The following is a 15134-nucleotide window of genomic DNA, read 5'->3' on the forward strand; positions in this document are numbered from 1 at the left end:
CTATCCTCAACTCTCTCTCTCCCCCTCTCCTCAACTATCCCCCCCTCCTCAACTATCTCTCTCCCCCTCTCCTCAACTATCTCTCTCCTCCTCTCTTAAACTCTCTCTCCCCCTCTCTAAAATTCTGTCTCTATCCCACTCTCTTCAACTCTCTCTCTCCCACCCTCTCTCCTTCTCTCAAGAAATCGCTCATTCCTGCTTTTTCCCCCAACTCTGAAGAAAAACCGGTGCCATCGAACAGTGTGAGCTCCATGGATTCACTCCAGTGTTTTACTATAGCACTAAGCCTTCCTCTCCTGCTGGGAAAAAACATGGCCATTCTCCTTTAATGGGCCAGGAGATTTAACTGATATTGTGTGTTTGAAGCAGTACAAAATGGTCCCATGTCATTTTCTCCCCGTAAATGTTCTCACCAGCTAGATGAGTTTCTGCCTCATTGTTTACTAGGGTCTTTAGACTGTTGGTTTTTTGTATTGCAATCACAGTGCCAAGTTGGGTTCAGAGTCACACACTCACGCATTTAAACCTAAAGTGTGCCAGAAGACAATGCCACTCCGTTAACAACTTTCAAACTGTTTCGGAGCGCACCACCTGTTTTCATTTAGAGCTTTTCAGCAGCTGTTACCTATAATTAGGCCTGTGGTTATAATGCCAGAGGAGGAGTGGTGGTGCGTGGCGGCATGGTGGTATTGTACAACTGGCTGATAAACAAAGTCATTTAGGGCAACCTATGAGGACCGAGGACACACTCCACCTCCCGAAGGAAGGGTCCAACCCGGTACCCACCCAGCCTGTCCGAAGGAACAGTAACACACACCCAGCTGGTTGAAGTGTGAAGTCGGACATACCGAGTGCTTTTTCACTCACCATTAGGTAGAGAGAGCTCTATAGTAGGGTTGTGTTTATAGCCTGTACAGCAGATGTTGAATGTAGGGCTTAATTAAGATGTACTCCAGCCTGTGAATGGAACTGAAAGACTCATGTTTTCATTGTTTGTCACAGACCCATTCTATGTGGGAAAATACCATCATCCAACCCACTTCATTGAAATGAAGGGCAGCATTGAGTGAATTAGAGCACGACCCAGAAACTCCAGTATATCTGTCGCTCAGATTGAGCTATGCTGCTGTTACACCCTTTGTGCTGTTTGTTGTAAAACTATGCAGACATACACGCGCACACACACACGTCCCACCTCGCCATTTGTTATAAAACTATACAGACAGACATGTTGATTGAGCTTCCTTCCACCACTTTACCCTCCTGATCCCATTTCATTAAAACTGGCTTAATTCATCCAACATGGTCCATACATTAAGCCTGGTGCAATAATATCCCTATAGGTCAAGCATGTTTACCTCTAAACCTGGCCCACACACACACACACACACACACACACACACACACACACACACACACACACACACACACACACACACACACACACACACACACACACACACACACACACACCTCTGGGGTCTCAAGCTACCCATGCCCTCATTAGTCTAGGTGACTAAATCCATTCTTCTTCCTGTGGGGTGTGGGGTGTGCCCCAACCAGCACACTGGGGATGTGTTCCAAGTAGCACCCTATTCTCTACATACTGCTCTATGTTTGACCAGAGGGAACAGGATGCCGTTCTCTAGTTCTGTGTTTGTTTTAGGTCTTATTGCACCTGAATAGTCCTGATCCGCATTAAGCCAAAGGTGTTTGATAGTCACCCATTATCAGCAGTCTGTCGTCGGGTAGAGAAAGAAACAGAGCAAAAGGGAATTTGTGTTACAATACTACTTATCATGCATGGGCCCTCTTTGCAATTACATCCTTGACTGATTTCTTTTTAGGCTTTGAAATTCATTTTCAATGACCTTTATGCCACCAAATTTCACCGTGTGTGTAGAAAAGTTTCCAGGGCTGCTCATTGTTTCAAGCGGCGATGTGCAGAAAAGCCTTTGAGGTGTGTGAAAGGGGGAGAGGATAATGTTTCTTCATTCACTTTTCTCTTTCTTTGGTTCTCTATTTCTCTCTCCTTTTCTGCACTCTTTCTCTCACCACACACACACACATGCACATATTCTAACCTTAACCATAAACCCCATAGAAATAGCATTTGACCTTGTGGGGACTAAAACCCCCACAGACACCCTGTTAGCAAGTGACAAGCAGCAAGGTAGGAGAAAGACAAAAAACCCCACTTTGTATGCAGGAGGCTCTGGTACAGTGGACTGCTCTGTTTCCACTCTGATCCCTCCTATGTTCCCTCCTCTTTCTCTCCGCAGACAATATCATTTATCCTCTCCTCTAGGACAATGGGACTTAATGAATGCATGCCACCCATGCTGACTATTCATTACTAATAAAGGACCCACAGCACATAATGGGCTGTGGCTGGGTCAATCGTTTATAGAGGAATGGATGGCAGCCAGGCAGATTGTTCTTCCTGTGTGAAGGAATGGCTGTGTCTAGGACTCGACTGGTGCACACGGACCCAGTGTAGCTACTTGACTACTAGTGCTGAGAAGCAGAGGACTCTACTGAAATACATATGACATAGAATACCTGAGCTGTATGTTAGTGTTACCTATTGGTTTAATAGTAATCGGTGTTACTTCTGTTCACACACCACAAGAGATGCTGTATTGACTTCACAGCTTAGCGTTGAACTTAGCGTTGAACTAACCTGACACCTTGGGACTATTCAAGCATTTTGTTGACTTATTCAACTGCTCTTACACCAGTGCAGTTACCCTGTGTTTTATTCAGGAACATCCAGAGATCTCTTTTGATGGATTAGAGCACTTTTTGTGGAGCTGTGTTCCCTTCACTCACATCAGGGTGAAGCTGCTGTCAGCTGGCTTGAAAAACTCTGTTGTCTGCCAGCGCTTGTTCCTAGCTGATGTAAATGTTACAATGCTTCTCTCTCTCATTCACTTACTCAGCCTTCCCTTCCCGGAGTACAGATTGTGTGCGAGCGAGGATGATTATTGCATTGTCATTTTGCCGAGGACACTAAAAGTGGTCCTCTAGCCAATTATGACCGATTTAATTTATGGCATCTAATATATTAAACAGCTGAGCTAAAAGCCTCTCCGGGGACATAACAGTAATTTAGCATTTTTTTAATAAAAACTCTTCATTAATAATAAAGACGTAGTTTGACGAATGTTGGCAATTTATCCAACTAGTTCTGAGTGTTTTTGAAAGCATAGTATTTTTTTATTTTTTTACTGTTGCCATGGTCACGTTGTCAACAAGGACACATAATCGATCGTAGCATAGAGAGTTGAGTTAAAGTCTCCGGGCTTGTCAGAGCACAGCTGATTCAGATTGGCCCCATGATGACAGATTATATAAAACTCCAAATTAAAGGTTAATGGCTGGGTTACTGTTTGTTTGAATCGAACTAAAGCCTTGGCTGCATTCTGTATAACTTTGAATAAGGCCTATGCGATCATGCTATTCTGAACCATTATTAGCTGGGGGGTTTGAACCCTGAATGCTGATTGGCTGACAGCTGTGGTATATCATACTGTATACCACGGGTATGACAAAACATGTATTTTTACTGCTCTAATTATGTTGGTATACAGTTTATAATAGCAATAAGGCACCTCGGGGGTTTGTGGTACAGTATATGTCCGGACCTCTGGCAGTCTCTATGGGGGTGCCACAGGGTTCAATTCTCGGGCCGACTCTTTTCTCTGTATATGTCGCTCTTGCTGCTGGTGATTCTCTGATCCACCTCTACGCAGACGACACCATTCTGTATACAACTGGCCCTTCTTTGGACACTGTGTTAACAAACCTCCAAATGCGCTTCAGTGCCATACAACACTCCTTCTGTGGCCTCCAACTGCTCTTAAATGCTAGTGAAACTAAATGCATGCTCTTCAACCGATCACTACCCGCCCGCCCGACTAGCATCTCTACTCTGGACAGTTCTGACTTAGAATATGTGGACAACTACAAATACCTAGGTGTCTGGTAAGACTGTAAACTCTCCTTCCAGACTCAAATTAAGCATCTCCAATCCAAAATTAAATCTAGAATCGGCTTCCTATTTCGCAACAAAGCCTCCGTCACTCATGCTGCCAAACATACCCTCGTAAAACTGACTATCCTACCGATCCTTGACTTTGGTGATGTCATTTACAAAATAGCCTCCAGCACTCTACTCAGCAAATTGGATGGAGTCTATCACAGTGCCATCCGTTTTGTCACCAAAGCCCCATATACCACCCACCACTGTGACCTGTATGCTCTCGTTGGCTGGCCCTCGCTACATAGCCGTCGCCAAACCCACTGGCTCCAGGTCATCTATAAGTATTTGCTAGGTAAAGCCCCGCCTTATCTCAGCTCACTGGTCACCATAGTAACACCCACCCGTAGCACGCTCTGCAGCAGGTATATTTCACTGGTCATCCCCAAAGCCAACACCTCGTTTGGCCGCCTTTCCTTCCAGTTCTCTGCTGCCAATGACTGGAATGAACTGCAAAAATCACTGAAGCTGGAGACTCTTATCTCCCTCACTAGCTTTAAGGCCCTCGTGCCTTATTGCTTAATTATACTATCACATGCGGTAGAGTAAAGTAGTCGAGGACAAATAACTATTTTCTGCTGGTAGTGAGGAAGGATACTTCTCTCTCTCTACCTGACCTGTGCCCACTCCCTTCACCTTGCTGTAGGATATGAATAGTGATTTCCTGGTATGGATCCTCCAGTGGTTGTATGTAATGGAAGGGCTATGTGTTGAAATGCACTGTGATTAGAAGGATTTAGGGGCCTGTATTTACTGAGGGTCCAGTCATCCAGTTCACGGTCCAGAGGGGTTAGGGGGGCACAGCTGAGGAATGACTGGGGAATAGGGGCTCTCTTTCTCACACACACACACACACACACACACACACACACACACACACACACACACACACACACACACACACACACACAGGATGACTGGGGAATAGGGTGTCAGGCCACGCTAGGTGTTGAAAAAAGCTTCATGCACCTGAATGCACCACTGCATCCTAATAACTCAGCCGCTGAAAACCTGCTTTGCTCTCACTCAGCAGCTGTGAAGGGCAGACACCTGGCTTTTCTGTTTGTGTGTGTGCAGAGCAATACTTTCATCAGTAGTGTTATAGGGGTCTTGGAGCATGTGTCCCAGGGTTGATTGCTCCTGTTGTTTGCATTAGTTCCCTTAATAGACCAGCCATGGCTATATCTGCAAGGCACACACTCGTACACACACACTCACACACGACAGCACATGATGAAGGCTTCATATTCCTCACAGATCACACTTTTCATCATTCATTCAATAACACCCCTCAAATGTATTCACAGTATTGAACAAAGAAATGTCATAGCAGTACTCCATTCCTCTGTTTTCTCATTCGCCAAACTTTTATTGGTTTTAAATTAAAAGCTTTTTTCATCTTCAGAGCAATACTAGTGGCTGCAGATTCCTCTGCACACGCTAGTGATTAGTATGCATGAGCGGTCCTGATATTAGGTGAAATCGTTTTCATATTCAAGACAAGCTCTCTTCCTGTCCGTCACAATGAACCATATTCTGTCATGCACAGAGAAATATCATTACTGTCTTTTTTGATGTCGCAGGTGTTTTCCCTCCGACCTCTCGTTCCCCTTACTTATCTGTCTGAAAGAAAGGAAGAAAAAAAGAGCAATTTGTAATGACCTTAGTTAGCAAAAGCCTTTGATTTTTACGCCTGTCCTTTTGAAATTCTCCTTCCATAAACATTCGTAGAGAAGGGAGAATAAATAGAGTTTTGACACCCGTTTTGGTCGAACGTCTTCCAGTCTCAGTGGGTTTTAAACAGGTTTCACCCCCAAGCAGTGTGAACACACTGAGACTAAATGCGCATTTTAACCTCTCCTTTCTTTGAAAATGAACTCTAACAAAACATCCCACAGAACATCAGATCACTTAATGTATATGTTGGACCTCAAACGCCTGACGAGAGATCATCTTCTAAAGGTGCACGGTGTGGACGTCAAAGGGAAAACACTGTTGTTTGAGCATAAAATGGATACCTGGTGTTTTCAAAGCAGCTTTGATCCTGGTTCTCACACAGAGAGAGCTTATGACTGTGACAGCGAATTAGCGGCGGTCTCCGAGACAGTAAGGAAAAATGACAATGACAGCCACAATAAAATACGACACACTCATCTCGCCCTCTTTTTTTCTTCTCATCTCTCTCTCTCTCTCTCTCTCTCCATATTGTTTCTTCTCTACCTATCCACCTCCCTCCCCCCTCTCCTTATAGAAGTCAGAAGAAGAGGACCTGGTGTTGACCCCAGATGGTACCAGAGAGTTCCTGACCTTTGAGATCCCTCTGAGTGACTCGGGGTCGGCAGGTCTGGGGGTCAGCGTCAAGGGCAACCGCTCCAAGGAGAACCACGCCGACCTGGGCATCTTTGTCAAGTCCATCATCAACGGAGGAGCCGCCTGCAAGGTGAGGATCTCATATCCTTATGTTCCATGGTTGATACATATACATGATAATTAAACCCTAATAAATGACAATTCAAATGTTTACCTTTGAGTAATTTAGCAGACGCTCTTATCCAGAGCAACTTTCATGAGCAATTAGGGTTAAGTGCCTTGCTCAAGGGCACACCAGCAGATTTTCACTGGGATTCGAACCAGTGACCACTAGGCTACCAATGTCTACGCTCCTCAAGGAAAATGCTCATGAGGTGCAGTAAGAATGAATAATGACTGTATTCGACTTCTGTTATGTATTGTCCTGTATTATCTAGTCTCCAATAGTTAGTTCATTACTCTGATGGTCATTCACTTAAAGAAATTGTCTTGATTACATGTCTTATCGTAATGCGTTGTAAATCAGGTCCATTTATATGATCAGATCACACCCTTCTCTTTTGTGTGGTTGACCAGGACGGCCGACTGAGAGTCAACGACCAGCTGATTGCCGTCAATGGCGAGTCGTTGCTAGGGACGCCCAACCAGGATGCCATGGAAATGCTTCGCCTGTCCATGTCGACGGAGGGCAACAAACGAGGGATGATCCAACTCATCGTTGCCAGAAGGGTTGCCAAGAGCAACGAGGTAATGAATGCACCGTTGTGAGACTCTAAGGTCATTCCCTGTGTGTGTGTGTGGTGTGTGTGTGTGTGTGTGTGTGTGTGTGTGTGTGTGTGTGTGTGTGTGTGTGTGTGTGTGTGTGTGTGTGTGTGTGTGTGTGTGTGTTAAGCTTGGAGTCAATTCCATTTCAATTCCAGGCAATTCAGGAAGTACACATAAATTCAAATTCAATTCAAAGCTTTTCAATGGGGAGTTTGGTTTACTTTGAGAATTGACTGGAATTTAAATTAAATGGACCTCAACCCTCATGTGTGTATGAATGAAATGCTAGAGAACTAATTGTCTTTATCATGAAGAGTGGATGTTTTCATTGTTTGGCCTTAGCTGAGCTTCATAGGTTCATATTAGTGGTATTGGGAATGAAAGAGTTGATCTCTTTCCCCCGCTCCTTCGGTGCTTGTGCTGCTTGAATTGTCAGACAGACGAGTGGAGTGGGTGAGAATGAGAAAGGGATGAGAGAGAGATTGATGCATGGAGCACTTGTCTGCTTTGAATGATAAACAAGGCTTTGAATGATAAACAAGGGCTTTATGATTGACTTTTACCTTGCCACCTATCTCTGTCTATCGCCCCCCTTTTCTTCAAATCAAATTTATTTATATAGCCCTTCGTACATCAGCTGATATCTCAAAGTGCTGTACAGAAACCCAGCCTAAAACCCCAAACAGCAAGCAATGCATGTGAAAGAAGCACGGTGGCTAGGAAAAACTCCCTAGGAAAAACTCCCTAGAAAGGCCAAAACCTAGGAAGAAACCTAGAGAGGAACCAGGCTATGAGGGGTGGCCAGTCCTCTTCTGGCTGTGCCGGGTGGATATTATAACAGAACATGGTCAAGATGTTAAAATGTTCATAAATGACCAGCATGGTCAAATAATAATAATCATAGTAGTTGTCGAGGGTGCAACAAGCACGTCCGGTGAACAGGTCAGGGTTCCATAGCGGCCTACTAGAGCAGCAGCACGGCCAGGTGGACTGGGGACAGCAAGGAGTCATCATGCAAGGTAGTCCTGAGGCATGGTCTTAGGGCTTAGGTCCTCAGAGAGAAAGAAAGAAAGAGAGAAAGAGAGAATTAGAGAGAGCATATTTAAATTCACACAGGACACCGGATAAGACAAGAGAAATACTCCAGATGTAACAGACTGACCCTAGACCCCCCGACACATAAACTACTGCAGCAGAAATACTGGAGGCTGAGACAGGAGGGATCAGAAGACACTGTGGCCCCATCCGATGATACCCCCGGACAGGGCCAAACAGGCAGGATATATATTCTTATCTTATCCCCATATATTCTTATCTCTGTCTATCGCCCTCCTTTTCTTATCTCTGTCTATTACCCTCCTTTTCTTATCTCTGTCTATCACTCTCCTTTTCTTATCTCTGTCTATCGCCCTCCTTTTCTTATCTCTGTCTATCGCCCTCCTTTTCTTATCTATGTTTATTGCCCTCCTTTTCTTATCTCTGTCTATTGCCCTCCTTTTCTTATCTGTCTATCACCCCCCTTTTCTTATCTATGTCTATCGCTCTCCTTTTCTTATCTCTGTCTATTGCCCTCCTTTTCTTATCTGTATATCACCCCCCTTTTCTTATCTATGTCTATCGATCTCCTTTTCTTATCTCTGTCTATCGCCCCCCTTTTCTTATCTCTGTCTATCGCCCTCCTTTTCTTATCTCTGTATATCGCCCTCCTTTTCTTATCTCTGTCTATCGCCCTCCTTTTCTTATCTCTGTATATCGCCCTCCTTTTCTTATCTCTGTCTATCGCTCTCCTTTTCTTATCTCTGTATATCACCCTCCTTTTCTTATCTCTGTATATCACCCTCCTTTTCTTATCTATGTCTATCACCCTCCTTTTCTTATCTCTGTATATCATCCTCCTTTTCTTATCTCTGTATATCACCCTCCTTTTCTTATCTCTGTATATCACCCTCCTTTTCTTATCTATGTCTATCGCTCTCCTTTCCTTGGTTTGGTTCTTTGAGATAGCCAGAGAGACACCTTCAGGAGCTCTACTACCACCATGCAAATCTTCACAGCAAAGATCCAATTTTGATAATCTAACTCTTCTCTGCTTTCGGACCCATTGCATATGGTTGACTTGACAATGTGGGGGCGCTATGATATGGCGAGAGCCACTTGAATGGTGGATGATTGGCAGACAGAGGCAGACACAGCCCACCACAATGGGTAGATAGGAAGGTTGGACTTTGAGAAAGAAAGTGAATTAAAGTGAGGAGTTGTTATCAGGCTGAAGCAGAAGTTGAGAGGATCGAAAGCAATTCAGCCTGTGGAATGCCCTAGCACAGATATGGTTTTGATAGGTGCTGCTGGCTTTCGGAAATATCAAAAAAGATCAAGTCCCATCACTCAACCCTGAATCTATTTATGTTTCTCTATTAACCAGCAGTCGAGCTGCTCTCATAACATCTTAAAAAACGAATTTATCTTTCAGAATACATTTCATTGGCTTTGAAGTGGTGAAGCAAATATATTATTTTGGTATCTATGGGGAGATGAATTGATATGGGAATGGGCTGATTATGGAGATGAGCTGGTTTTATTCAGTAGTGAAGTACTCGTCGTTGAAGTGTGTGTGCGTGTTTGTTTTGTGTGTGTGTTCCAATCCCCTGCAGCCTCTGATTCGAGTTCAGCTTTGATTAGTGTTGGTGTGAGGATGATTGGTGCCTCTGTCCTGTGGTCCTTGAGCAGACTTCCTGCTGGGACACTCTTCCCTCATCTGCCCTTCGTCTGTCCCCCCCACCCACGCACACACCACACACACACACACACACACACACACACACACACACACACACACACACACACATTCCCCCTCACCCCCCTAACCCTTCTCCCACTCACTTTCCCTCGCCAAGGACACTTGTCCCTCCAAGATCCAAAGTCGCTCCTATCAGTCCAGCCAGTCAAGTTTCAAGTTTTAATGTCACGTGCACAGTGAAATACCTTTCTTGCAAGATCGAAACCAAGCAATGCAGTAATCAATATCAATGTAGTACTAAACATAACACAAGGTAGAACAAAAACACACAAATAAAACATAAAAAATAAGAACTATATAAAGGGTCAGTCAGTTCCAGTACCATATTTACGATGTGCAGGGATACTGGAGTGATAGAGGTAGATAAGTACAGCACCAGTCAAAAGTTTGGACATACCTACTCATTCCATGGTGTTTCTTTATTTTTACTATTTTCTACATTGTAGAATAATTGTGAAGACATCACAACTATGAAATAACACACATGGAATCATATAGTAACCAAAAAAGTGTTAAACATATCAAAATATATATATTTGTTTGAGATTCTTCAAAGTAGCCACCCTTTGCCTTGATGACAGCTTTGCACATTATAGGCATTCTCTCAACCAGCTTCATGGGGTAGTCACCTGGAATGCATTTCAATTAACAGGTGTGCATTGTTAAAAGTACATTTTTAGAATTTCTTTCCTTCTGAATGCGATTGAGCCAATCAGTTGTGTTGTGATATGGTCGGGGTGGTATACAGAAGATAGCCCTATTTGGTAAAAGACCAAGTCCATATTATGGCAAGAATAGCTCAAGTAAGCAAGAGAAACGACAGTCCATCATGACTTTAAGGTCAGTCAATCAGGAAAATGTCAAGAATTTTGAAAGTTTCTTCAAGTGGAGTCGCAAAAACCATCGAGCGCTTTGATGAAACTGTCTCTCATGAGGACCACCACAGGAAAGGAAGACCCAGAGTTACCTCTGCTGCAGAGGATAAGTTCATTAGAGTTACCAGCCTCAGAAATTGCAGCCCAAATAAATTCAGAGTTCAAGTAACAGACACATCTCAACATCAACTTTTCAGAGGAGTGTAACGAGTGTCATGTGTGGAGGACCAAGACGCAACAGGGAAGTGTATACTCATCTTCTCTTTTTAATATATAAGAAGGAGAAACAAAATAAACACGTATACAATTAACAGAAACGACACTAACCGTTCTGTCAGGTGACAAGCACAAAACAGAATACAACTACCCACAATCCACAATAAAAACACACCCCTAATTATAGGACCTTCAATCAGAGGCAGCGATAGACAGCTGCCTCCAACTGAAGGCCCCAACACCAATTAACTAAACATAGAAATACAAATGACTAGACAGAACATAGAATAAACTAACATAGAACAATAACCAAAACCCTGGACTAATAAATCAAATACCCCTCTCTCCATGGACACATATACACAACCACCATGAACCACATAAAACAAATACCCCCCGCCACGTCCTGACCAAACTAAACACTAACAAATAACACCTTTACAGGTCAGAACGTGACAAGGAGACTGCGTGAATCAGGCCTTCATGGTTGAATTGCTGCAAAGAAACCATTACTAAAGGATGCCAATAAGAAGAAGAGACTTGAAGAAATGTGAAGAAACACAAGCAATGGACATTAGACCAGTGGAAATCTGTATTTTGGTCTGATGAGTCCAAATTTGAAATTCTTGGTGGTGACACTGTCTCTGATTTTATTTAGAATTCTTGGCACACTTAACCAGCATGACTACAACAGTATTCTGCAGCAATACGTCATCCCATCTGGTTTGTGCTTAGTTGGATTATCATTTATTTTTCAACAGGACAATGACCCAACCTACCTCCTGGCTGTGTAAGGGCTATTTGACCAAGAAGGAGAGTGATGGAGTGCTGCATCAGATGACCTGGCCTCCACAATCACCGGATTGCAACCCAATTGAGATGGTTTGGGAAGAGTTTGATCGCAGAGTGAAGGAAAAGCAGCCAAAAAGTGCTCAGCATATGTGGGAACTCCTTCAAGACTGTTGGGAAAGCATTCCTCATGAAGCTGGTTGAGAGAATACCAAGAGTGTGCAAAGCTGTCATCAAGGCAAAGGGTGGCTACTTTGAAGAATCTCAAATATAAAATATATTTTGATTTGTTTAACACCTTTTTGGTTACTACATGATTCCATATGTGTTATTTCATAGTTTTGATGTCTTCACTATTATATTCTACAATGTAGAAAACAGTAAAAAATCAAGAAAAACCCTTGAATGAGTAGGTGTCTCCAAACTGTTGACTGGTACTGTGTATCATCATTACCAAGTGCCTCTCACATTGTAACCTCCTCAAAAAGTTCTACATCTGCACCATCAAGAGCATCTTGACTGGCTGCATCACCGCTTGGTATGGCAACTGCTCAGCATCTGACCGCAAGGCGCTACAGAGGGTAGTGCGTACAGCCCAGTGCATCACTGGGACCTAGCTTTCTGTCATCCAGGACCTCTATACCAGGCAGTGTCACAGGAAAACCCCAACAATTGTCAGACTACAGCCACCCAAGTCACAGTCTGTTATCTCTCTGCTACTGCACGGCAAGTGTTACTGTAGCCCCAAGTCTGGGACCAAAAAGCTCCTGAACAGCTTCTACCCCAAACCCGTAAGACCGCTGAACAGTTAATCAAATGGCTACCTGGACTTTATGGTTTTCACCCCTACCTACATGTACATAGTACTTCAATCAATCACCTAATCAAACCAACATGTACATATTACCTCAATCAATCACCCAACTACCTCGTCCCCCAGTACACTGACTTGGGACCGGTACTCCTTGTATACAGTACAGCCTGTATATAGCCTTGTTATTGTTATTTTATTCTGTTACTATTTGATATTTATTTATTTGCAAATTTTCTTACTTTTTAACTGCGTTGTTGGGAAAGGGCTCGACTCGTAAGTAAGGATTTCACGGTAAAGTCTGCACTTTTTGTATTCGGCGCATGTGACATTTGATTTGATTACAAAATAGAACTTATTCTAGAACAGTCACTTCAGTCATTCCATAGTTCTGACTGATAACTAGGACTGGCACATAGTTGAGGGAGTGTACTTCTGACCCATATACAGTATTAAAGTAATGTGATTGGTCATTGGGAATTTATGTTTGACGCATTATAATTTAATCAATGCTTCAGAGACTTTGTTAGCATCCCAAATGCCACCCTATTCCCTATGTAGTGCACTACTTTTGACCACAGCTCTGAGCCCTGGTCCAAATAACTGCACTCCATAGGGAATAGGGTGCCATTTGGGATGCTGCCTTTGTAATTGCTCAGTCCTTCTATTAATATATTGTCACGTGTTCAATGCAATTACATTCTTGGAAAGTCAATTCAATTAATTTTTATCAGGACTTTAAAATGTACTCATCCTATTCATGTTCCTGTGGTATTAATTATGCCGTTTTATAACGATGTGTGTCATCACGTCAGCAAATAAAAACAGATTGAATTAATTGAGCGTTGCATGACCTTTATTCAAAGTCACAAATGGAAGTCAGCATAAGAAAGTTGTGAATATTTTTTTATTTCACATGGTTGAGCTTTTTGTTATTAGCATGTAATACTTACATCTTCAATTTCATTTACACACCAGGACAACAGAGCCACTGCAGTGTGTGTGTGTGTGTGTGTGTGTGTGTGTGTGTGTGTGTGTGTGTCATCAAAGCATTCTTTTTTTGCAAAGCCCTCATGCATTTGGCTCTGCTCATATAAGTGAATATATATCCTCATATTATCATGTTTATCCATTTATCATAATCTTCCTCAGAAAGCAGCAGTCAGAGCTGACGTCAACGTGTCTGAGAAACGCTTGTTGTTGTTCACCTCAAGTCAAAACTTGTTTAAAAGTATTCAGTCCATGTGATGGAGAGGCTTGTGAGAGTCATTTTCCACTGCCTCCAGCGTAATTTGGCGGGAAATCAGAGTTGCTGACTGAAGTCTGGGATTGGCACCAGCACAAAAACATTTGTGAGGGGCGGTAGGGTATTGTGTGTGTGTACGTGTGTGTGCATGAGCGTTCTTTTTATTTAGGGTTTGTTGCCTGCTGCTTTTGAGTTGAGAAAGGTCTGATTCCTATTTAGATATGTTTTGCCTTCCAGAACTATAAACAGACTAATTTATTTTGGAAAATACTTCCCAGTTCTTCGCGGTGCCAAACTTTTTGTAGCTGATGTGAAGTGTACCACAGCGAACGTGTGTGCATCCATGCGTGCATCCATGCGTGCATCCATGTGTGTGCACTCACTGATGTGTCGGTGAGCTGGCGACCTGCAACACTGCCTTCCCTTTCCTGGTCAGCTTTCTTTTGTCGTTGTTTTGTGCGACACTAAATCACTACAGTGGTCATAACAGCTTACCAAGCCAGCCTCATCAAGGTGCTTTACAAGCCAAACTTGACAAAAGTCTGCCAAAAGCAACCAGCGACACAGCCGGCCCGCTCATTAGGCAGGATTATGTGGCCGCCTATGGTGGCAGATTGACGAGGGCGGCGTTTTCTGAGCTCAACTGACCAAGACACACCTCCAACAACAACACATAACACCTCTCCAGGGTGCTGTTGGAGAGATGCAGCGCTCCACATTCTGTCAAAAATAATTATCTAACATAAATCATATAGAAAATATAGCATATGGTGGAAAGAGTAGCCTACAGCCTGGAGATGAACTGTATGATAATGTAATGAGACTTTTTACATCTTGCAGGTTTCTCTGATCAAATAGCCTAACCTAAATGGCACCCAATCAAATAACAAAATGCGCTGACATGTTAACAAACAACATCTTAAAACAGGACAGGTCGAAGTACAATGGACAATCAGGATACTCACAACTTCTGTCCAGGAGTTTCATCCTGTGGGCTAAATTGTCATGATCAGTGGTTTAAACTGTTTGTCCATACATTTTTTATGAGCTGATCGTAGCGAAAAAATAACATTCTTCTGCATTTCCCGCTATGTAAACACATTGCAAATAGGCTCAGGATATCTCCTCCTGATGAAGTTAGGTAGCTGATATTCAGAGCTTAAATAGCCAAAATTGATTAGTCACAGGAATCAGGACTAATAAAGCCAACACAACGGCCTGTTTTACAAACAGTTGGGCCTACTGCATGGATGGACATTCATAAAATTCCATTGCAGTCCGAC

The 15134-nt window shown here is 43.1% G+C and overlaps 1 protein-coding gene across 3 annotated transcripts in view; it reads left to right on the forward strand.

The window, feature by feature from the left end:
- LOC115153707 (partitioning defective 3 homolog) overlaps nt 1–15134 on the forward strand; it is a 555114-nt gene that overhangs the window by 295122 nt on the left and 244858 nt on the right. For all 3 annotated transcript variants that reach the window (XM_029699308.1, XM_029699315.1, XM_029699317.1), the window contains 2 exons: nt 6294–6482; nt 6929–7099. In XM_029699308.1, the coding sequence (XP_029555168.1) occupies nt 6294–6482; nt 6929–7099 (360 nt within the window). The remainder of the gene's footprint in view (nt 1–6293; nt 6483–6928; nt 7100–15134) is intronic.

Source organism: Salmo trutta, chromosome 2, assembly GCF_901001165.1.
Source record: "Salmo trutta chromosome 2, fSalTru1.1, whole genome shotgun sequence".
Taxonomy (NCBI): Eukaryota; Metazoa; Chordata; class Actinopteri; order Salmoniformes; family Salmonidae; genus Salmo; species Salmo trutta.